Below are 25,160 nucleotides of genomic sequence, written 5' to 3'. Positions count from 1 at the left end.
ATTAGATGGTACCCATGGTGTGAATGTAAGAGTATGGCCTAGTGGTCATTGATTAACTAGACACAGTTTTTGCTGTTTATCTCATTTGGACTAAACAACAGTGTAACTTCAACATGATATATTGGTTACTTGTGCTATAAAATGTAACCAGTGTTACATTACTTGACCCTGCTCCTTAGCTATTAAATTTAAGTTGTTCAAACAATATATACTAGAAAGTTGTGAATACTCATCTCTAATTTTATCTACTTCAAAACACTAAGAAATGTTTTTATGGATTATTCCACTATTAATCATTGTGCCCACCTTAGAAGAAATTTTCATCTTTGTTTCAGTCTTTCCTGTGAGAACTGTTTTTGCTACACAAATTTATTCTACATTTGAAAAAAGGAATGCATAATAATAATGGTCAAATATAAATACCTCTTCAAGCAAAAAAAATTCTATCAATTTATCATCCAAAGTAATTATTGTTAAACTACTTTGATATAATCTCACATCCTTGGTATTGATTTAGTAAAACAGAACTCTTATATAATGTAATAATATAGATACATATAATTAGGGTAACAAACATTCAGGCAATACAATTCACTGTACTAAACTCTCAAACAAAAATAAAATGCTCAAAGTACACCCTTATCATTCAAATATTTATTAAGCTTTTCTTAAACTTCCTCAAGTTAACTGCATCTGTAACATCTGAAAGTAAGCCATTCAGTAGACCAATAACTCTGAGAAAAATAAAACTATCTTAGCTGAAAATGACTCCTTCCCTGCCAAAATATATATGTTTTGTAATCTTGCAGTTCTCCCTGTTAAATATGAAAATACATAATGTAACAACACTATCAATCCCCTTAACAATCTTAAATATTACAGTCAGATCACCTTTAATCTTTCTTTTTTTTTTTTCAAGAGAGAACAGTTTCAAAGATCTTAACTTATTCTTTTATGACAACCTTTCTATCCTAGTAATAACCATCCTCTGAACCATTTCCAAGAGTTCAGTGTCTTTTTCAAGGTAAGTAGCTCAAGATTGGACATTGTATTACTAGTGTGGCCTAACTAGTGAGATTATAATTTCTTAAATTTATTTAGTATTTCTTATAGATACAACCTAAGATCCTACTTGCCCTATTGCAAGTACTAACATATTGCTTGGATAGTTTAAGAGACTGATCAATCAGACCACTAAGATATTTTTCTTTCTTAACACTGTTAAAGTTATTCCCATTAAGATTATACTCATAATTCACATTCTGACATCCTGTGTACTGTACCTTGCATTATTACAATTAAAAGCCATCTTCCATCTATTTGTCCTAATGACCACATACTTTACCACTTTTGAAAAGCATTAGTATTTTCCCTATAGCCAGTGACACCCAAAACTTCAATATCATTGGAAAATTTAAGTGGCTTATTGACTATTTCGTCATCTGTTATTAATGCAAGTCAAAAAGAGCAAAGATCCTAACACCGAGTTTTGAGGTACCCTACTTGTGACATAAATCTGTCTTGTATTGAACTCCATTTATAACAACTCTGTTTTCTTCCATCTAACCAGTTTCCTATCCAATGAGCAGAGCTATTCTCCACACCTAAAGACGGATTTTATAATAAGCCTTTTATGTGCATCTTGTCAAATGCTTTCTGAAAACCCAAATATACCAAATCCATATGTATGTAAATAGTAACTTCAAAGAATGTCAAAGATTAGTAAGGTAAGATATATTCCCCTCATGAAACCATGCTGACTATTTAACGAAGTTTTAAACTTTCTTAAATGACTGCAAAGAATCTTTAACATTTCTCATGTGATATATATATCTTAAGGTAATGATATGATGTGTTTAGTTCATTTTAAAATTTATTTTGTTTCACATGTATAGACATGGGCATGATGGACTATATTTAACTTGTTTTCTGAGTAATTTAGTTGGTTCCTTTTGGGAGTTAGGAAAGAACCTTGCTGAGTGAAATGTTTTTTTGTGTAGTTTCTCTGTTTATATATATTTATTATAAAATATGGACAAGAAGGCTGTCCTTGCACACCAACTCTTAAGAAAAGTGAAAATTTGAACTTGCTTTTTTTATTTTTCAAAAAAATAGTTGATTTCTTTCTTACTTTTGTAAAGTACTGGCCATATTACTGTTAATGAGTATTCATTCCGTGCTAATAGAAAAATAAAACTGTAATCTAGAGAAGCTAAGTTAAATGGATCTTAACCCATCTCCTCAAAAACAAAGATAATTGTAAGTTTTACAAAACCTCATTTGTTAATGACCATGGCTTTTAGAAAAGCATCATCAGGTACAGAACCTTTTTCAATAAGTCAATATCCTTTCTATGATAAGGAGACAAAAGCTTAATACAGTATTTCAAATGTGTCTACCTACTGATGTGTATAGAGAAAATTACCTGTTTTCTTGTGACTATATACATACAAGCTATTCTGTTGTATTAGCTTTCCTACTTCAGTGACTTATCCACCACTATGCCAAAGTCCTTTATTTCAGTTATACAGTTAAAAGAATTTCCATTTATTTTAAATGTATGGTCCAGGTTATGATACCCTAGTGCATTGTTTCATTTATGATCATGATAGACCATTTTCAAATTTATCTAATTTACTGACCATGTCATTCTGCAATATCTCAGATTCATGTACATGTAAAAACATGCAATTAGTATACCTGTTCATAATTTATATTTATATATGAAAAATTAATTTGTTTAGATGATGCACAGTTTTTGCTTATTTTCCAGGGGGCAAAAGAAATGAAGAATTAATACTTCCATTACATGACTCTGTCAGTGTCACATTGTCCAAGAATGAGGTAAGTGTGAAATGTGTGCACTTTTTAAAATGATTGTTTAGCTACTTAATCTAATAGTCTTAATGTAATACCACCTGAGTATAAAACTTGTAATAAAGGCAGGTAAACTTGTTTTTGTTGTTTCAGCTTGCATTATAGTCAGAATACAAGTATTAACACTCAACAACAAGTGGTATGAGATTATTCAAATTTTCTTTGAATAACATTGCTAGTATATAGTAAGAAAAATAGAGGAAAATATTCCTGGTTTGATTTTTCTTCAGTAGTTTTGAAGTTTTGTAAATTGTCCAGCAATATACAAATTTCATTGAAGAAGAAATTATGTTTCAAGAATACAGTATGTTTTCAATTTTCTCATTTTTATATTTACAAAAGCATTTGCATCAGAAGTTTACAGCTACTGTTTTATTTACGAAATTTATATTTTTTCATTTATTTTTAGTAGTAGTTAGATTGTGTATTTTATACTGTAAGAGATCAAACTTTAAGTTACTTTTGACATGCTTGGAAGAGGTTCACTTTAAAAAAACAAACTACAATATGCCACTTTGCATGGTTTAGTTTCTTAATCTCATATTTTTTTCTATAGAAAAAAAGATGCATCACAAGATTACATCCCATAAGTTGTAGTTTATTTCATACATGTACAGTATCAAGTTGCAGTAGGCAGTGAAAATTATTTTTCAAGCATGAGTCTACATCTCGGGACTCATAATTGTCTGGCTGTGACATACTGTTGAGCAGTATGTGCTGATAGATATTGCTAAAAAATTGGATGTTTTGAAAATCTCTTGACTTTTGTTTGCAACAGAAAATATATGAGGTTATGCACTTCTGTTAACACATGTATTTCATTTTAGCAGTAATAATATAACATTGACTTCTAGCTAGCTTAATTTTCATGTTCATGTGTCGTCTAACTGTAAAATGCTGTAACTTGAAGCAAGTGACAAGCTTGATGCTAATGAGATCCTTAAGGTTTCAAATAAGAGCTTGTATATTAAGTATATATTTCTACATATAAATTCAACTTAACATGCTTCAGAAAAACTCGAACTTAAAAGTCCATATCACTTCCTTCAACAAACTATTTCCCAAACTCACTACCCAAAGATTAAATTAGTTTTTTTCAGGAGACAAGTTTAACTATGGCCTACAAAACATGTACAGGTTACAAAGCAGAAAATAAAGCAGGCTTTCTAATATAAATTGATTGTATGCAATGCACTTTCCTTGGATAATGGATATAAAATTCTTAGATCTCTTGCTCAATGATTATTCTATGTCATGCTCTTGGATTAGTATTTTACTTCCATTTCTGATTTTAGGGCTAGAGGTAAAGCTAGTACAATCCTTATCTTGCCCTCACAAGGATGTTGTTACTCAGCAAGAAGGTTTTGTGTGTAATTAACTTGCCAAGTACGGTCTGCTTCACCCTAGCCATCTTACACCAAAGGACACATCCTTTGTTACTCACTTTACTTTTGTGGGATTAAGTTTATGTATGTATCAAATTGGGATCATTTTCCTGATTTATTCTCTCCCACTTGGATAAGCTCCCTTTCTTTTTCACCATGTTTGTTTCTAGCTGGTCATGGCAAGGATATACCTGGTTCAGAAGTGGTGTGGTACCCCTCCTGCAATCATCTGATTTGTTTTACCTACAGAAGTATCCTTCAGATGCTTTTGGCATATGCCTGTACTTTTTTTGCACTGGTTCCTCCTCCTCTTCATTGTTATATTCTAATTAATCTTGTGAGTGTTGTAGTGGATATTATAATTTTCCTGTACTGAAAATGCATTTCTGATTGGTATACTTCCCTTTACTCACATTTCCTACCCTCCTTCACACAATCTTACAATGCTTTTGTCTTCTTCAAAACTTTGAAGGGATGGTTTAGTAGCAGTGCATGGAGAGAGTTACATGGACTATGTTATAGTAGTGCTCTTCTGTTGGTGGATAAAGGACATATGGCTTGCATGAGAGATGTGTTAGAATCTTTTATTCCCATTCAGTTTTGATTCCCCATGTGTAAAAAATGTTGAGTTGATGGATATGGTTCAGGAAAGATCAACCCGATTGATGTCAGGTTTGAATGGGTTATAATAACTGTTGAATTTTCTTGATTTTGTTGGAGGGAATATAATTTGTTTTTTTTAAATATTATTAGAGGTTTTAAACTCATATAAATCCACAAAACATTTTTGTAAAACACTGCAGGTATTAAGATTTGACAACACAAGTTAGACATGTAGAACTCGGACATGACTACAGATGAGGCAGTGTTTCATTTTTAATAGAGTGGTTGGTGAATGGTAAATTGAAGAGTTTTACTCTCTGGTGTGACCAAAGTTGTAACACTTTAATTGTCAAGAATGGTTATAGAAAACAAGGTTTCCATTTGTAGTATGGTTATTAAAAATAGGATAGCCTCAAATAACCAAATGGCTTCTTGTTATCCCTTAGTAATGGAATGTAATCAAATTGGGATATGGAAAGTGGCATGAGTTTTAAGAGTTGTATGAATAATGGTTTTGAGGTTTACTGGCTTATTTTATAAATTATTGTAAAAATACATTGTTCATGCTAGTCTTTATGTTGAAATGTATTGATATTAAAGTTACATATGCATCATGTAAATGTATTTGAGTTAAAGCTTTTTTATTCCACATATTTTCTACTTTAAATGATGTAACTTGTCTAAAATTCAAATTATTAAACTGAATTTATTTCATATGGGAAATTAAAGTTTGTGTGTGTGTGTATACAAAAAAGTTTTATATTTTAACTTGTTTTCCAGTTGTGTGCAGAAACAACAGTGGCCATCAGCAAGTCCTTTAGTCAGGACAAAATGTGGCTCAATGGAAAGTGAGTACATGTGCATTACCACTACTTTGATCCTTGGTACAGAATTTAGAAAAGTATGTTGAAACCTGTGACAAACAGAGAAAACAAATCATTGCTAAATTAGAAAGATATGTAGGGCTGGCTAGTAATCATGAAAAAAGAAGGAACCTAACAGTATAAGTGTGGAAGTGGACTTATCACTTAGTTTGAATAGAATCTCAGCTTTAATCATTATACCTATCATTTCATAAACTTTAGAATGTTTAGAATGCAACTTTAAAGACAAGTGTACCATAGACTAACATTTTACAATTGGTTCTGTTTGTTTCAACAGTGTGAAAACCAGTATTGTAGGGATTTTATTCTCCATGTAAAGTCAAGACAGTTTAATCTGCGATCACTAGCTGATCAAGTGATCATGTACACTTCCATCCCTCCCTTGTTTGGTTCCCGTTTTTTTTTCAAATTCAGTACCCAGCCATGCATAGCTTTTTTCCATTTAGTGATAAATATTTTTCCTTATACTTGTTTGCTTTGTATCATGAGATTACTAGATATGAAGTGTATTCTAAAGCTTTATCAATTTTGCATAGATAATAACAAAATAGGTAGTCAAGGATCAAGAAAACTGCTTTGTTCTATCAAATGATGATAAAAAGTTATTACTAGATCTAGGTAGGCGTTAGGCCTATTGAAGAAAGATTATGAAGACCAAAAAAAAATGTTTTTGCTCTTTAATGTATTTTGACTTTAGGATGCTCTGGTTAGTTGAAAAACATATCTACCTTGAAGACAGAGCAATTATGCTAGATGACTTGTATTGCTCTAGTTAGGGCATCTGTGCTATTCCCATGTAGAGAGTACTAACACACTCTTCAGTGCACTGTAACTGTTAGACACTTTACTGAAGTGCAGTATGACTAATTTTTCAAAAGTTTGTTGGTAGGAATTACTTGTTACTTCTAAGTAAATTTCTTATTTAAATATGGATTTTAATGTATCCTCCAAGCTTATTTATTAACTCTTGTATTAAAAACTTGTCTTTATATGATTTTACTACAAGTGAGAGTATATACTACAACATACTGAGTAATTTTATATATTTGTTTGCTACTTATTTCATTCCGTGTAAAGAAATTACCAAAACAGTTGGGTGAAATTACTAAATTTCTACGTTCAATACATAGGAGAACTTGGTAGGGTTCCTGTAACCAATAAAGTCATGGACTGTCATGTAATTTAATGCATAAGTTGTTTAGAAAAATGGATTTAACAAGCTCCATTTAATGAAATCCATGTGCATTTTGTTGACTTTTCAGATTAAGTTTCGTTTGTCTGTTTAATTCCTTACATTCCATTTTATTTAATCTTGTATTCTGAATCAGCTCAGATTTTGCTTTCTCAAAAAAAAAAAAATTCTTAGGGTAGTATGAAGTCATCTGAAATAAGATGAATTCCTAAGACGGCATATGGTTTGGTAACTATAGTTTTGCAATGTGATTTTTTTTATGGAATCAGAGATAAAATCTCAAAACAAATCTTCATTAGAAATTTTTGTGAATTTGAACAAAGTATATGCACTGACTTTGCATGGATTGCCAAGTTATGTGTGGTATTCTGGACCTCAGGTTTTATAACTTTCCTGTTGAATTAGAGCTATTGGTAGAAAAAATCTTTGGTTGATTTATTTTTTGTGTAATTAAAATAATAAACAATATACTATCTTTGTACAGTGTTTTTTGTTGCAACCTTCTGTCATTAAATGTATTTTATTTGCACGTGGAAAATTTGTTTTGTAAAGAATTTTTACTTTTTAATCTTTATTATTATTTTATATTATTTGTTGATTTATATTTTGATGATATTAATATGAATTTATGTTGGTCTTTTGTGACAGAGAACAAAGCATGGATAACCCACGAATTCAGAATTGCTTAAGAGAGAGTAAGTTTAAAATATCTTAATTTTATTACTGTATGTACAGGACAGTTGTAAGTTCAGCACATGTTATGTAGCATATCTATACTGCAGTTAAAACTGTATTCATAATGAAGCTGTAAAGCCTCATAAATCAGTGGAAAAAGATTGCTTTACAGTTTAAAATTACTTGCCAGGTGATGTGAATTGCATATTGGTAAATATATTTCATAATAATTTTGTATTTTATGTGAATTATAATATGTCTATGCTATTAGTGCAGATATATTTTGTTACCTTAAATGATTCATGATTTAAATAATTACACATTCTAGCTACAAAATTGCAATGTATAATTTTAATCTTATGATATCTTACACAAGTCTGCACTAATCTGTATTTGCACTAACCTTCACTAGTCGTTTGCTGTTATAAGCAGGAGAAACAATCAATAATTTCACTACATTTACTAAAAACTATTTAATAATTTCAATGAAAATTACAATTAGCATATAAAACCACAAACCTTTACTTTTCAGAAATGTGGGAAAACTGTATTTTAAGAGAGAACCAAATATGTACACAATTTGATGAGTTTAAAAAATTAATAGTAGCCACAAAGTGTAACTTTCTATATGGGGGGCCAGTTTAGTTTTCTTATGCTATAACATTTGTACGCCTTTATTTTAAAGATTATACACTTTTGTTAAAATATTGCTGAAACAGTTAGTTGAGTGTATGTAAAATGTGTTTCATTAATAAAAATTGTTTTGTTGGTGTGTTTTGATCTTGTCAGTAATGCTATTCAGGTATTTGGATATTGTGTGTAGATATTTTGAGTTTAAAAAAAAAAGATAATTTATGTTAAACTGTAGAAAGGGTGCAGAAAAGGAAACTCAGTTTGAAGCATGATATGAATAAATTTGAGCTCTGAGGATAGACTTAAACACCTGTTTTGAATGAAGCTTTAATATAGATGGGATAGCATTCAAGTTTTGATCATTTTTAATGGCTTATATAAGCACTTTATGGAAGCTGTTTGATTCTTGTACCAAAAAAGTTTGAAGTTGTCTTGAATATCAAAGATAACAAAATTTAACTTTGAAAACTTTACTTAAGTTTGTTTTGGAATTATTTTACTACTGAAACTATTAACTTTAAGATTATTTCCATTTAAGACTAAATAGGTTTTGGTTTTTCAATCCACATACTTACCGTGATGAAGTTTTTGATTTCACGCTCTTCCCTCCACTGTGGTCACTGTATAAAATGTTAATTAGCTCATTCATTAGGATTTGACATGATTTTAAAACTGGACATCTCACCTTCACACACCTGTCATAACTGGTGTATGAATGCTTTTTAACCCTTAATTTCAGATGTGTAGAAAGCCAACAAAACTGTTTGCTAAAAGTTATCACAGTGGGATTCCTTGAGTAATATTTTCTGTTATTCTGTCTTCTGATCTACCAGTTTTTTTTTTTTTTTTTTTTTTTAAAGATTTGAATCTAACTTGTGGAAAAATGTTAAACATAATTAAAGTTTTGAAAAAATTAGACTCCAGCCAGTGGTTCTTTGATTCCACACAATGTGTGAGCATTTCAGCAACTATTCTTATGCTGTTTTGTTTGTGCTGTATGTTGATAGTTTAAATATTTTAAGGTTTTTTTAATAGGGTAGATATATGGATGTGGAAGAATACATTTGGATGAGTTGGTGTTTTATTTTGTCGTTGTTCGTGGATCTGGATGACCTTTGATAATGACAAATGCTCTACATTGTTAATTTTTATTATTCCTACCCCAATACTGACGTGGTACTTCCTTTTCACTCACATACATAGCTGTTCTATTCAGTGTTGCCCTACATTTGCATTTTTTTCCCCTAAGCTACAAGCCTTTCACTTCTACACCCCCCTCAACTCGGATTGTTTAACTAATTCTTGCATGCAAATTATCATGTGATAAACATCCACCAGTGATAGTGTCACACACCCATGTGACTTCCTGTATGCTGTTCTACCTGTCTATCACTTCTCATTCGGCAGAGCTTGTGTTCAAATGCTTAGTTTGTGCTCTTCTCATTTCTTTTTCTTTGGTCTTCAAATCAATTTCTCTTGCCAAGTTTAGCATTTAACCTGTCAAAAGTTGTGGGGTAAATACTGCCACCCCACCCTAATTTAGACTTATTCATACAAACTCTCACCACACTTAGTTTCATAGCACCTCTGAACCATCATATCCCCTTGCATCTCCATCATTAAAATTGTAATGGGAAGACTGTAATTGAACTATTCTGTCTGGGTAAATGCATTTTGGCTTTGACTCCTCCTATTTTAAGAAATTAAGTGTGATGTGACATACCTGCGAGCACGAGCAGGTACACGCGACACACACACACAAAGGTAGTGATATTTGTAACTTATTTAGAAGTGGAAGTAATGTGTATTTCTATCCAGTTATGGAACTAATTCTGTATTACAAATCATTTTGAATATGAATTCCAAATTCTAAGTTACCATTGTAGAGATTATATCAGAACGTTTACATAAGCTTCAGCTGGTGGTTTTCATCTAAGGAAGTATTGGTTTTGCTTTTTTGGGAGATTAATCATTCAGTTAACTGACCTTTATTGGGCCCTTACTGAAGTTTATGCATCCACACATTTTGAAATATTGGTTAACAACTTTGGAAAGATAAGGTATTATACTGTTATGGTTTTCGAATATATTTACTGTTAATATTACTAGCTGTTGTTATTCAGGTTCAGTGACATAAATTTAGTTTCATTGGGCAATACTTTTCGTTACCTTCAAGTTTGAAATTAGAACTTGGTTTGGGTTTAACATGGGTTTCTCTTGTTTTAAGATTACCTATAATTCATCTTATTGGTTTATCATAAATTGGGTAAACTACATTGGTTTTTCTTTAAAAACATAACATCTCCTCCATATGTTAGTGTCAGTACACAATTTTATAATATAACATCTATTATTTATTATTTTTTATACTTATTAACATTTGTTTGTGTGAACTTGGAATCTGCACAAACTCCTCCCAGTATAATTTGCATAATTTGATTAGGCTTAACAAGTCTATTTTTGGTTAACCTATAGTTTAACTTGTGAGTAAATTGATAATTAGGTTAATTATAATATTTTCTCCAACACATAACATCTTGTACATATGTTCATTTCACTATACATTTACTTAAAATAATGCATATAGTGAAATTTATGTACAAGATGTTATGTGTTGGATATATAATTTGATTAACAACAAGTCTATTTTGGTTAACCTATAGTTTAACTTGTGAGTAAATTGATAATTAGGTTAATTATAATATTTTCTCCAACACATAACATCTTGTACATATGTTCATTTCACTATACATTTACTTCAATTAACATTATTTTAAGTATTTCATTTTCATAATTCTTAATAATTTAAAACTTGACAGTTAATTTAGTTTGTTAGAACTCTTGGAGTTCAGGGTTTGTACTTTCTTCTCCTGATATAGCTGGATTTCTTTCCACGGTTGCCAAACACCTGTTAGAATAACTTAGATTTTGTCAGTTCTTTTCCACCTGATTATGGCTGCAGAATCTGTTAGGCCTACCTCAGTCTTTTTTTTTTTTTAATTATTAGAAGTGTTTAATTGTATACTTCCCCCCTTTTTTTCCAGACATAGTTTCATGAGAAACATTTCTCTCTCTTGTGAGAGAGTACTTGCACACCTTCCCCTCTGCAGGCTTTGTTTCAGTTTTCTTTAGCTTACCATCAAACAGATTTTCTTCTTAATTCTACGTACTTAGAATCTCTTCCTGTTATGGAGACAGTCTCTGTTAATCCTATCCATTTTATCCCTCATTTAGTTTTCCAGCTTTGTTTTACCTTATCAACTCTCATGGAAATGTCTACTTTCCACCTCCTTTCTTATGCATTACAACTACATTCAGGGGAATTTTGTGGGATACCTCTTCATTCTTCCATCTTTGTGGATTTGCCATCGTTAGTTCTTTCCCTTCACACTTTGGTTTTTTTGCTTTTGGGGTCTGCTAGAGTGGGATGCTGTCTTGTATCATTTGTTTACCATCCACTCCTAATAGAAACTAGGTCAGTTTTTTTTCTCCACCAGTCCATTTTCCAGTGCCACTCCTGTACATCTTGCATCATGTGAGGTATCAACAGTGCTATATTCTACTTTTTATGTTGTTCATTTGTTTTGTTCTAATTGCCTTTTTTTTTTTTTTAACCCACACTTTCTCCATTAATTGTGTATGCTTGATGCTGATTAATTCTAGTTTGATTGGTCCCACTTCAATAACTCTTTCGTTCTTTCTAATTTTTAATATGTAGAATTTGATAACAGTTATGTGGTCAATTTATGCAGAACTGAGAATGCACATGATACACAATTTAATTTTCATTTCTCAGTATGCTATCTTAAGTTTATTCACCACATGATTTGGCACCAGTTTTGTGACTTGTCCTTCAAACTAGTTTCAGTTCTCTGTCTTTAGTCAGGTGGTCTATATTTTAACTAACTTCTGCACTTTGGTGAATTTTACTAAAAGCACTTCTTCGATGTCTGGCTTTGGTTAGCTTCTTCCAAATGTGAGTGATCATAACGTACTCATCTGCCTCTTACACAAGCAGCTTGGGTTGATGAAATTTTCCTGTTGTGTATCTCATAACCTCAATATTTTGTGGATGTTTTTTTAGCACCCATCTCCATCAGGACCATTGACTCTTCTCCTTGAATGCATTCAATTAAGCTTTCTGTCATTCATGCCATTACAATTCACTATCTTACTACTAGTGATTTTCTAATGCATTGGGGAATGTGGCTTCTATAGAATTTCTTCCTTTTGATGTGAGATTTTTAGATCATTTGAGAAGATGCTGCACAACTCATGATAAGTAAGCTACAGTTTCTTTGGATTCTTCCTTTAACTTTTCTATTTTCATCCTCAACTACATACATTGGGGGTTGAATATATCTGCTTTGTCATTGGGTTTACTTATTCCTTACCTTTGTCCAGATTTGTTTCTCTTCCCTGATGCTTCTTTCCAAATTTGGAGTGTATGGGTCGATTGGTGAGAGGCTTCAAAATAATTGTCTATGGATGAAAGAAGTCTTATATTATCTCCCTGGCACTTCTGGCAGTCCAACATGCTGTAGTTCACTTTCTTCCTGTTTGGTTTTAACTAATTTTATTTCATTCCAGCTATTCATAGGTGATGGCTTATATCACATGCCAAGGTAGTACTCATATTTGTCCCCTTTGTGGCAGACAAAGGATCTTCGTTTTTGAATTTACACCCTTGATGTACTTTTTCTTTGCTGTGACATGTTCCAGGTGCTTTCATCCTCTTTGCAGAGTGTCTTCTCATTCTTGACACACTTTCTCACATGGAATGGCATTTTGATCCTCAAGTTTTTAATGGCTCTGCCTCCAGTGGGATACTTCTCCACAGGAAAAATTTGACTTCTTTCTCAATTTGAAGCTAACTTTCTTGTTTTTAATTATTTGTTCATCATTTACATATCTTGGATGTCAATATGTTTAGACAGAATTATATACAATTTATAACTTTAGTTTTTCTCATTCCATGTGTCTTTTACCTGAGATTATTTTGATCATCCATGTCACTCTGGGTAATTTGTTTCTAACTGATCTTTCCTGGCTAGCACAGACCTGGTTTTCTTGTTGTTTTTTGTCAGGTCAATATTTTCTTTTTGTTGTGGATTAATATTGTTAACGTACATTTTGGGGGCTTGTGTGAAATATTCCTTTCCTCAATTTTGTTTCTTGCTATCTTCTATCTTTTATTCTTGGTCAGATCCTGATGACCTCCCTTTCTGTACATGTTCTGGCTTGTTTCATTCCCTTGCACCACTTTTCTGTTCATGAATATGTTTTTTCCTCTTCTCCCTTATTGTTTGGAATCAGCTTGTGATTCCATTAGCCTCTTATTCCTTGTTTCTTTCTTCTCATAATAAATTCCTAGTGCCTTCACTCTCCATTCAGGTAACTTACCTTTTACCTGCATCCCAACCTCCTCATCTGTTGGAGGTACTTTGCATATCAAGCACCTTATACATTCATCTTGCACTATTTGCTTTGGTTAGCTGTTCTTTATCATTGGAGTGCTGTCTTTACCCTGTCAACATGTATCATTCTTCAGTGAGACTGTCACTGTGTAAGTTTTCTTTTGTTTTTTATATATATTACATTTCAGGGGCCTGTTCTATGGTTTGATTAGGATCCCAGTCTGTGGCAAGTGATGCCTGTCCAGGTATACTTTAATCATTTGTAATTGTACTAAAAACACATACTGTAAGCCCATTTTGACTTCTTTCTTAATTTTGGTGGCCACAAAATGCACACTGTTCATTAAAATCATAAACTTTTCCTTGAGTACTAAAAGAAAATCCATAGGGGTCAAGTCGGTGAATGTGCCAATCGATTGGACCTCTTTGACCAATCTATTTCAATGGAAATGTTTCATCATTACTAGAGATGGGGTATCCCAAAAGGTCACTCATAGGTTATTTGGTGCAATATTTTTGTTTGCAGTCTGTTTGATTTCAGTGGGATGTGTGTGTTATTTCACTCTGCTTACATGTGCTCTGTTCACAGATTAATGGTGGTATTTCTCCTTTCTATTGGATGAACTTGAGGTAAAGAGTGTATGATCTTCTTTCCTACTCCTGCATGGATACTATTCTTGACAGTTGACTTGTGAATGCAGTTGACATACTGCATATGGTCTGTTGTGCCCTAGCCACCATATACCTTGAGATACATCCCTCATTTTACTCACATTCTATTCATCAAGTAAATTGAAATTTATAATAAATTGTAGCTAGGATCAGTCACAGTTTTCCTCCCATATCATTAAATCTTTATCACATTTGACTAAAGATTATACCTATTACAGAAAATTAAAACAAATATTACAGAAGTAGTGCAGTGTTTCATATATATTCCTCTTATTATCCTCATTAGTTTCTTTCAGATACTTTCAAAGGATGCTTTTACTTTCTTGCTTGCGTCAGTTCCTCCACCTATTCAATGTGGAATTATACCTTTGTACGTGAGCAGAAGTAAGGTACCTTGTTGGTGGCCACAAAATGCACACTGTTCATTAAAATCGCATACTAGAGATGGGGTATCCCAAAAGGTCACTCATAGGTTATTTGGTGCAATATTTTTGTTTGCAGTCTGTTTGATTTCAGTGGGATGTGTGTGTTATTTCACTCTGCTTACATGTGCTCTGTTCACAGATTAATGGTGGTATTTCTCCTTTCTATTGGATGAACTTGAGGTAAAGAGTGTATGATCTTCTTTCCTACTCCTGCATGGATACTATTCTTGACAGTTGACTTGTGAATGCAGTTGACATACTGCATATGGTCTGTTGTGCCCTAGCCACCATATACCTTGAGATACATCCCTCATTTTACTCACATTCTATTCATCAAGTAAATTGAAATTTATAATAAATTGTAGCTAGGATCAGTCACAGTTTTCCTCCCATATCATTAAATCTTTATCACATTTGACTAAAGATTATACCTATTACAGAAGTAGTGCAGTGTTTCATATATATTCCTCTTATTATCCTCATTAGTTTCTTTCAGATACTTTCAAAGGATGCTTTTACTTTCTTGCTTGCGTCAGTTCCTCCACCTATTCAATGTGGAATTATACCTTTGTACGTGAGCAGAAGTAAGGTACCTTGTTGGATGCTATAATATTCCTGCACTGAAAATGTATTTCTGACAGGTACTTCCTCTTGCACTTCCCACCCTTCCTCTCACAGTTAATCAGTTCTTAAGTTTCTTTCTAAAGTTGAAATGATTGTTAGGTAGAATAGCATAGAGAAAGTTGCATGAGTCATGTGGTTGTGTGAAACTCCTATTGCTAGAGGTTTGTTGCATGGTAATTTGTGTGTGAGAATCGGTTAAATCATGTGAATCAATGAGTGTGTTGGAGTAAAAGGCTTGTGGCATGCAAAAATATTTTACAAATAGATGGCAGCACTGAACAAAAATGGCTATGTATGTGAGTGGGAACTGAGTACCTGTCATAAATACATTTTCAGCACAGGAAAATTATAATATTTGATGAAGACACATTAGTATCATCACATGATTGATAAATTCAGCCCTAACTTTTTGTTTTTAATTTGGAGGTAGAGAAATTCTATAAATTCTGATTTTTGGTAAAATAAGATATGCATGTCCAAGAAGTAGTTTATGAAATAAATTGTGCTTTTTCTTTTAGTTCGACGTCGTGTAAGAAAAAGAAAAACTCTAGAAGAGAACAGCACAGAACAGGAAGATCTTCTAAACTGTCACATTCATATCTGTTCAAAAAATAACTTCCCTACTGCAGCAGGACTAGCTTCTTCAGCTGCTGGATATGCCTGTTTAGGTATGGTTCAAGTTTCTGTATCAGTTTAAGGAAATTTGATATATTAAAAATAAATTGTGTGTGTAATTGAAATTCACCAAGAAACAGTGAATTGAAATCAACTCCATGTTGTTTTTTTTCAGTTACATGAACAATTTAATAAGAAATAGAAACTAGAAATAAGCTGAAAACTCCTACTCATTACCATATTCTAAATTTTTTTTAAATACAAAAGCAGCTAAATAATCAAAATATTTTGTTCTTTTAAAAGATTCATTTCTGTTAAGTATGTGATAAACAGTTTCATTGAAAACATTAACTGAATTGAAACTGAAAATATTCTAATGTATAAACTATGTAAATGAAGTTCAAACATATCATTGTTTTAGTAAGTGCTGATCCTTAAAATGTTTGTGCATGAAAGTGATTCGTTTGAGAATTATGATGGCTTCATTAGATACATAAAATATTTCATCAAGTATTTTTTTAATTCAAACTATTTTAATAATTTCAATGAAAATTACAATTTACTTTAAAAACCACAAACAGTTGAAGGTTTTAGTTTTCAGAAATACAGAAAAATTGTATTTTGAAGAGAGAGAGAACCAAATGTATACAATTTGATAAGTTTTTAAAAATTAGTAGTAGCCAGTAAATGCAACTTTCTATTACAGGTCAGTTTTAGTTTTGTTATGCCATTAATAACTTTTTATGGCTTTATTTTAAAGATTATACAGTTTGGTTAAAATATTGTTGAAACAGTTAGTAGTTAAGTTTATGGAGAATGTGTTTAATTAATGAAAACTTATTTTATTGGCATGTTTTGATCTTTTCATTAAAGTTAGTCAGGTACTTTGATATTTTGAGTTGAAATTATCTTGTTTACTTTTAATTCAAATTAAACAGTGGAAAGGGTGCAGAAAAAGAAACTCCTGGTTAAAGCATGTGAATAAATTTGAGCTGTGAGGATACACTTACACTTGTTTTAAATAAAGCTTTTAATATAGATGGGATGGCATTCAAGTTTTAATCTTTTTTTTTTTTTTAATGTTTCAAATAATAAGAATTTTACTTGTTTTTAACTCTTGTATTCAGAAATTTAAAAATTAACATAATAGACTGTACCAAGATAGTTTCTTGACATCACCATCTATTTAAATAATGGCCTTTTTAATACTGGCTTGTATAGAAAACTTGATCCCCCAAATAAATTGACTACAAAAGCTGCCACCCCACTCGCACTAAATAGAATATTAATTACGGTCAAGTGCTTTGAATCCAGAAAATCTGTTCTGATGAAATGATGGAAGAGAATGTGCCAGAAATCTGAATATTATGTAAATTTCAAAACTGAAAGATTGAAAAAGCCAACAATGGTAAACAACAACAACAAAGGAACAAAAATATCCCTAAACACTGATAATTAAAAACCAACAAGATTTTCTCTTGTTATTGCCTGTCAGTTTAGACTTGTAAATGTTTTGGGAATTTTGAGAGAAAAAAGACATTTGTCATTTACTAGAGTTGAATGGTTATATAAGACATGCTTTCCTAAAGATCCTTTTGTCTCCTTCTGGAAGAGCCAAAACACTTAAAGGTCCTTGTTCTTGCAAAAGTGATTTGTAATCAATCATGGAATGTGTTTCATGTACATCATGTTTCTTTTGTTTAACTTACTTGCAAGTTTTTGACCACCAACTCTTTTTCAGCTAAATATGATCAAAAACACTTCAAAATAACTTGCAAAACACACAGTGCCATTTCTCAGTGTAAACATGTAATCATCAGTGTGAGACAAACTCGAACAACTCTTTAGAGAACATTTTTAACCTTAAATCTTCTGTTAATGAAAAAGAAAGAAAAAAAAATTTCTCTGTTGTCGAGATTTTAACCAACCTATCATTTTGTTAATGATTTGATTCTCATAGGGATTGAAACTGGTTATAAAATCTGATAGAGAAAAGAAAAACTATTGGATTGCTGTTTCAAATAACGTTCATCATTATGGAATAAACTTAGGTCCTGGAGCTTGTGACTTCAACCCTCATTAGTTTCCCTGTCTGACTAATAAATTTTTTTTCCATTCCCATGTATAATTTTCTTATTTCGGTACTATATACATGAAAATTTTTTACATTGTTTTGCTAATTGATTTTCACATTATATCTTTGTTTTTACATTATCATTACTTAATATAGTTTCCATTTTGACTTTAATTTTTTCAACAGAAACTTTCTAGCCTCTATATATCTAACATTTTGATTTTCTATTGTAATGCACAATAGAAATTAATTGCACTTGCAACATTCCTTTAACATCCAATTAAAGTACTTTAAGATTGTAGTAGTAGTCTAATGTTGTAATCATGACATCTCTGCACTTTTTCTCACTTTTTATTCAATCATTCCTAGTTTGTCTAATGATGAAAGGTCTGCCTTTTGAAAGTGCTCAGATAAGTGTCTCAGTTTTATGAACAGTAACCCATATTATGAAATCTCCTGTGAGGTCGTTAAAACACCATATGGATTTTGTGTTGGGGAGATTGGGTGTAGTAAAACTGGTGTTGCAAATTTCTTAAAAGACCCTGAGGGATACGGAACAAGAATTTCAAGTGATCAGCCCAAGAAAATTTTGCTGTCGTTGAGCAGGAGGATTCAACGAGTTGTCCGACGAGACACCAGCTGAACCAGATAAAGACCCTTACGGATGTAGAATGCAGCTCAAAAACAATAAGACGGCATCTATGAGAGAAAGGCTTTAAAAACCGTAAATGTCTTCAGAGGCCACGCCTCCTTTCACACCACAAAACAGCTCAGTTAAAGTTTGCTGAGAAGCACCAAACATGGGACGTAGAAAAGTGGAAGAAATTTTTGTTCTCTGATGAGAAAAAATTTAACCTGGATGTTCCAGATGGCTCTCAATGTTACTGGCACAATAAGGATATCCCACCAGAGACATTTTCCACATGACACAGTAGAGAAGTTTCCTTCATGATCTGAGGTGCTTTCTCCTTCCATGGAACAATGGAGCTTCAGGTTGCACAGGGGCATTAAACAGCAGCTGGCTACACTGGTATGTTGGAGAGAGCATCCTTATTGACTGAAGGCCCTTGCATGTGTGGAAATGACTGGATCTTTCAGCAGGACAATGTTGTAATCCACAATGCCCGCAGGACAAATGACTTTTTCATGGGGAATAATGTGATTCTTTTGGACCATTCAGCGTGTTTACCCGAACTGAACCCCATTGAAAATGTTTGTGGGTGGATGGCAAGGGAAGTCTGTAGAAATGGATGTCAATTTCAAACAGTGCATGATCTTTGTGAAGCCATCTTCACCACTTGGAATAACATTTCCAGCCAGCTTTCTGCAAACACTTCTATCAACCATGCCAAAGTGAATGTTTGAAATTATTTGCAATGACGGTCATGCAACTCGCTACTGAGATCTCTTGTTAGGCATTTCCTACCCTGTTTAGGACTTCTTTTTGGTATGGTCTTAAACTTTTGACCAGCTGGTTAAAATTTAGGCTAATTTCAGTGTTCACATTTTCCCTATTAAATTATTCTAAACGTTTTTTATTTTTATTTTCACTTTTCTTATTTTCATCATTCGAAGCTATTTAAATAAGAGGTTGAGTCTGACAATGCGATATGCATATTTTATCTTTATGTTCATTGGCCATAAGATTTTGGCCAGCAGCATATATGCTGCAGATGTTAAATGCTGACAAAATTTTCAAATGGTAACTTTTTGATCTCTCCTTGTTTTTTTTTGTGCAGAACTTTGTGCTAACAAAAAACTGCATGCACATTTTGAAATTGTTTATTAAAACGTACTTTAAATGTTGTTGTTTTTTTTAATGGCGGTATTTTTGTAATGTATGATATTTAAGAGATGTCAGGTTAATAGCTCTGAAATAACTTTTAAACAGTTAATTATGGCCTATTTTTTGCATCTCTTAGTTTTTACTCTTGGGAAGCTTTTTGGAGTGGAAGGTGACTTATCAGAAATAGCAAGGTAAATCCAGCAAAGAGATGTATCTTTAGTTTTCAGTTTTTATGTTGACATTTTGTTTGTAATGTATCTCCATTTTAAAATGAATTTTATGTTTGATAAGTTGCAGATATATGAGCTGCTTTGTTTTATGATGCATGTAATCGTAATGTGAAGCAAATTGCAACATTACGACACAAGGTCTTGTTCATAATGTAAATGTTTAAAATGTGTTTGTTTGTTTTTTCTAAATGTAACATGAAAGCAAATAAGATTTAATTATAAGTATGTGTTTTATATTTTGTTAATTATATTATAAGTAAATATATGGATATTCAGTGTTCTTTTCTGAGACATCTTTAACTTGTGTGCGAAATTGGTTTCTTGAAAGGCAAGGCTCTGGTAGTGCATGCCGCAGCATGTATGGTGGTTTCGTACAGTGGTGTACAGGTGAGGAGGAAAATGGAACAGATTCAATAGCCCAACAAGTTGCATCTGAACAACACTGGCCATCTCTAAGAATCTTGATTCTTGTTGTAAGTTCTCATTTAACAATAATTTTAATAGTTGTTGTTCTAATAACTTGCATTTGACTCATTTTCTGACAACCTCAGAATTACATTCAATGAGATTATACTCGATTCAAATACCTGCTTCCTTTTGAAAGGTCTATTAGTGCATGCATCTCAATCAGTATTCAATGTAACTATTTACCAATTGTTTATATTAGGATCATGTATAAGAATTTATATAGAAAAAGAAGGCAATCTAATCTTCTTAACTGTTGTGAAATTATTCACAAATGTTAGTAACTACTTGTTACTGTCAAATGTGACCACTGTAGAAATGTTTAATATTTTCAGCTTCTTCAAACCTCTTGTAAGAAGTTAAAATGAGACTACATACATGATAACTAGATTGAGAAATTATCTTCAGTTGTGACATCAGACAAAGTTTTTGTTGTTGCAAGTTCAACAGGTTTTTTAGTAACTTTGGGATTTACTTCGTAAAGGTGAGTAACCAGAAGAAGGGAATAAGCAGTTCACAGGGAATGCAACAGAGTGTTCGTACTTCTGAGCTTCTAAAGTTCCGTTCAGAAAAGATTATACCTCAACAAGTGGATGATATAACTCAAGCTATTAATGACAAAGATTTCAGTAAATTTGCTGACATAACAATGAAAGTAAGTATTTGTGTGTTCTTTTCATATCCAGTCAGCCTTTCATTTATATATATATAATGTTGCACAAGCACACATAGCACATAAAATGAAGGATTGTAAAGAATTGAGTTTTGTACAAAACTATTTTAGATAACATACAGGCTATAAAATTAAGTTGTTAACTATTTGAAAATGTTTGAACAGGAAGGAGAAGCCTAAGTTAAATTATAATTATATTATGATCACTAGCACATATAATAGGAGATTCTATAAAATTAAATATTATTACATTAATTAGAGCAGTTAGTTTAGTAGCTCTATAGTATGAGCAAAAAGCACTGCCCACTAGACGTGGGATGGAAAATGTGATCGGATCACAGATGTACAAGGGCATGCTGATTTACACCTGCCCTTTGACAAATGTGGTCACAGCCAGTAGTGAAGAACGATGAAACATCAGAAGAACATGGGTATGGTCAGCACTAAATGTGGTTGATTCTTTAGGTTATGGTGAGAATCTCTTTTCACAATGAGCAAGTCCTTGCTGCTTAATGAGAGTTATATAATCACTTGACAATGGTCTAAGTTGACACATTATAATTACACCCTTGTGCAAATTAATTGAAACAAATGGTCATTTTACAATATTTTCATCATGGCAGCTGGTGTAGGCTCACTGGACTCACTGATTTCCTTTAATAGTCATTTTCTCACACAGACAGCGTCATTAGCTGTGTTTTGCAGTACAGTCAAACTATTTTTTGGGATGCATGATGAAATTTTGAGGACTATTATGTCACTCGAAATTGCATTAGACTTTTCTCAAAAAGGAGGCTATTTGTTTTACTGCTAATCAGTTGTCCTTCAGCTGTCATACACAATGGACGTGACTCCTAGAAAGCGTACAAAGATTGTAACACTGCGTGAGCACACCGGCATGACTTAAAGGGGAAATTGCGGACGATGTTGGTGTTAGCCTATTGACCGTCAGGCGTGTGATCAAGGCCAAGGTGAGTACCAGATCTATTAGTCAGAAACGTAAAGGAAGATGTGGCCGAAAAAGGAAAACAACGCCAAGAGACGACGTGTACGTGATTAGGAAGAGTGTGAAAGATCCACGGAAGACAAGTGATGCTATAAAAAGAGATTTGGAGGTCAAAGGAATAAAAGTTAGCTCTTCAACGGTTCGTCATAGGCTTTTTGATGTCGGTCGAAGGGCAAGGAGACCAGTCAAAAGACAACTTCTTACCAACTCAATGAAGAAAAAAATGGTATCAATGGGGTCTGAAATACAAGAACTGGATGCAAGAACAGTGGAGGAAGGTGTTATTCAGTGATGAGACTCATTTCTTCGTACAGGGTCAAAGAAGTCTGCATGTTTGCAGATCTCCAGGTGAGAAACTTCTAGAATCTCACATCAATCAGTTTGTAAAATGTCCCTTGAAGATGTTTTGGGGCTGTTTCAGCTACTATGGCATCAGAGGCTTGCATATTGTAGAAGGTATGATGCAAGGACCACAGTACATCGAAGTTTTGCAGAGAAGAGTCGTTCCAGAATTGAAAAAAAGATTTCCAGATGGATCTGGCATTTTTCAGCAAGATCTGGCTCCATGCCACACATCGAAACTTGTGAAGAATTTTATAACTACAATGCGAATAAAGGTGCTGGACTGGCCTGGAAACTCTCCAGACTTAAATCCTTTTGGAAATCTTTGGGCGATATGTAAAGAAAGACTTCGGGGAAAAGACTGTACTACGAAAGATAAGCTAATTGAGGCCATAATTGAGGTGTGGTATCATGATCCAAAAATTAGTAAAGATTGCAGTCAACTCGTTGACTCAATGCCAAAGTGGATTAATGATCTTCTGAAAAATAAGGGTGATCATATCATGTAGTAATTTGTAATTTTTGGATTCTCAGAAATAAAACACAAAAAATTGAAAAGATCGTAATTTGCCATCTTGTTTCAATTAATTTGCACAAGGGTGTATGTGTTATGATTGTGACATGTGAGAAAAGGTAATATCTTCATGGTTTTATGATGAATTTCATGTATATGAATTGGATAAAAGAATGTGAAGCAGATAAAGGGAATTATTTTTTATGGTTAGTAAATTCTAACTGTCCGTAATTGAACATATTCTGTAATCCCATATTTACATCTGCATGATGTGACATGTGTACAAACCACAATTTTGAAAGGCCTGATAGCTTTACACAGTTGTATTTCTAACTAGCTAATTTTTTTACAATGTACTAAATTATTTTGTGGCATTGTCAGTTGCAAGTTTTAAGTTGTTTTATGATTTATTAAAATTTTAATCCTCATGCATCAGTGGATCATGTTTCTCTGTAACACCATTTTTTAAACGAGAAAATACATTGATGTATAAATATGTTGAAATGATAAATTTATGAAATAAAACTTGTGTTGTAGCGAAAGAAAGGATTTAAAATATTTCTCTTTTAGCAGAAAAAACAAATGTTTAGAACACAAAATAAATGTAAGTAAAAGTAAGCCATTTAAACATGAATTTCAGGTATAAATAATTTTAATGTAAAGTTAGATTACGCATTAACTGTACTGCTTAGTTCCTTTGTTGTAGGCTTAGAAACAAAACCTAGCACTAATATATCTTGACAACTGGTATGGGTATTAACACTTTCACTAATAAAGTCATCATGAAAACCTAGCACTGAACCTGCTCATTCCTTAGTTATGGGGGTATTGTAATGTAACAGCCAATTTAACCATTCATTGATAAAGGCTAGCCCAAGAGTTAGTGCTAGGGTTTTCTGACTGCTTGCCTTCCATCAAGTCAGTTATTCAGAATTAGGATGGTAGTGGATAGCCTTGTTATCTTTATTTAAATCTAACTTCAGGTGTCTGACAGCAAGTTTGAACTTAATGCTTCAGTCTTCGTGGCAGGTCTTAATTTTATGTATTTTTACCATAATTTCCATATACTATTATAGTATACTACATCTTGTTTGGCACAGATAGCCAAGTAGCTTTGATCCAATAAACATGAAATACCAACCTACCTACCTTTTATTTAAAAAAGTCCCATTGTTTGTATTGCATGCTCACTTATCACATTTGACTCAATGTTACTTGTAAACAAACGTGGATCTTTCACTGATTGTATATGTTAAGACAGTATGCATATGTTATTATGTAATACAAGTATTATAGACAGACATTATGTTATCCACAGTGTGTGATTTTTTTTGCTGACATTGAAAAAATTAAATTAATTCTGCTCACTGTACCATATCTTTATTTCTTTGAAAATTAATGGTGGGTTTCTATACTAAAACTTAAGTCATTTATTGGGATAAGAAACCTGTCATTTTTACAACTTCGTATATACCATTGAAAAACTAAAGCTTTCTTATATTGTTAGTACTTTTATTCTAAAACTTTATTTCCAATATTTCAAACTCTTGCACAACTTGGTTTTTCCCCATCATTAATTGCATCTTTTTTTGCATGAAATCAAACTTGATCAAGATAAATCACAAACAGCTTGCAATATCAACCAAGCATGGGGCAAAGGAACCACCTCTGAATGTATAGTACAGCTTTTATGCCAAAAGTTTTGTAAAAGAGGATCTCCTTCTACTGTTGAAAAGGGCTAACTGAGAGTATTAGTGGAAAGAAACCCATGCCAAACTGCTTGAAAAATGACACAAGGATTGGGTTTTAGAATTTCCACAATTATGGAACATCTTTAGTAAATTGGAAAAGTGAAAAAGCTTGACAAATGGGTCCACACAAACATTGTGAAAATCAGAAAAAATTGCCATTTTAAACTGTACTGTGATAGAATTGTCACTTGTGACAAAAAGTGGATCCTTTATGACAACAGAAAGTGATTTGTGGTTTAACCAGATGGGGGCTCCAAAACACTTCCTGAAGCCAAAGTTGCACCAACAGAAGATTATTGTCATTGTATGGTGGTCTA

The 25,160-nt window shown here is 32.5% G+C and overlaps 1 protein-coding gene across 4 annotated transcripts in view; it reads left to right on the top strand.

The window, feature by feature from the left end:
- Window positions 1-25,160, top strand: part of Mvd (mevalonate diphosphate decarboxylase) — a 39,568-nt gene that overhangs the window by 4,760 nt on the left and 9,648 nt on the right. For 2 of the 4 annotated variants that reach the window (XM_076514597.1, XM_076514596.1), the window contains exons 2-8: window positions 2,774-2,844; window positions 5,646-5,713; window positions 7,590-7,636; window positions 15,906-16,055; window positions 19,999-20,053; window positions 20,421-20,565; window positions 21,042-21,212. In XM_076514597.1, the coding sequence (XP_076370712.1) occupies window positions 2,774-2,844; window positions 5,646-5,713; window positions 7,590-7,636; window positions 15,906-16,055; window positions 19,999-20,053; window positions 20,421-20,565; window positions 21,042-21,212 (707 nt within the window). Of the gene's footprint in view, window positions 1-1,570; window positions 1,728-2,773; window positions 2,845-5,645; window positions 5,714-7,589; window positions 7,637-15,905; window positions 16,056-19,998; window positions 20,054-20,420; window positions 20,566-21,041; window positions 21,213-25,160 lie in introns of all 4 variants that reach the window. The other 2 variants (XM_076514599.1, XM_076514598.1) reach the window with 2 other exon arrangements.

Source organism: Tachypleus tridentatus, chromosome 7, assembly GCF_004210375.1.
Source record: "Tachypleus tridentatus isolate NWPU-2018 chromosome 7, ASM421037v1, whole genome shotgun sequence".
Taxonomy (NCBI): Eukaryota; Metazoa; Arthropoda; class Merostomata; order Xiphosura; family Limulidae; genus Tachypleus; species Tachypleus tridentatus.
Note: the sequence above shows the minus strand (reverse complement) of the source record. Positions and strands in the feature narration are given on the sequence as shown.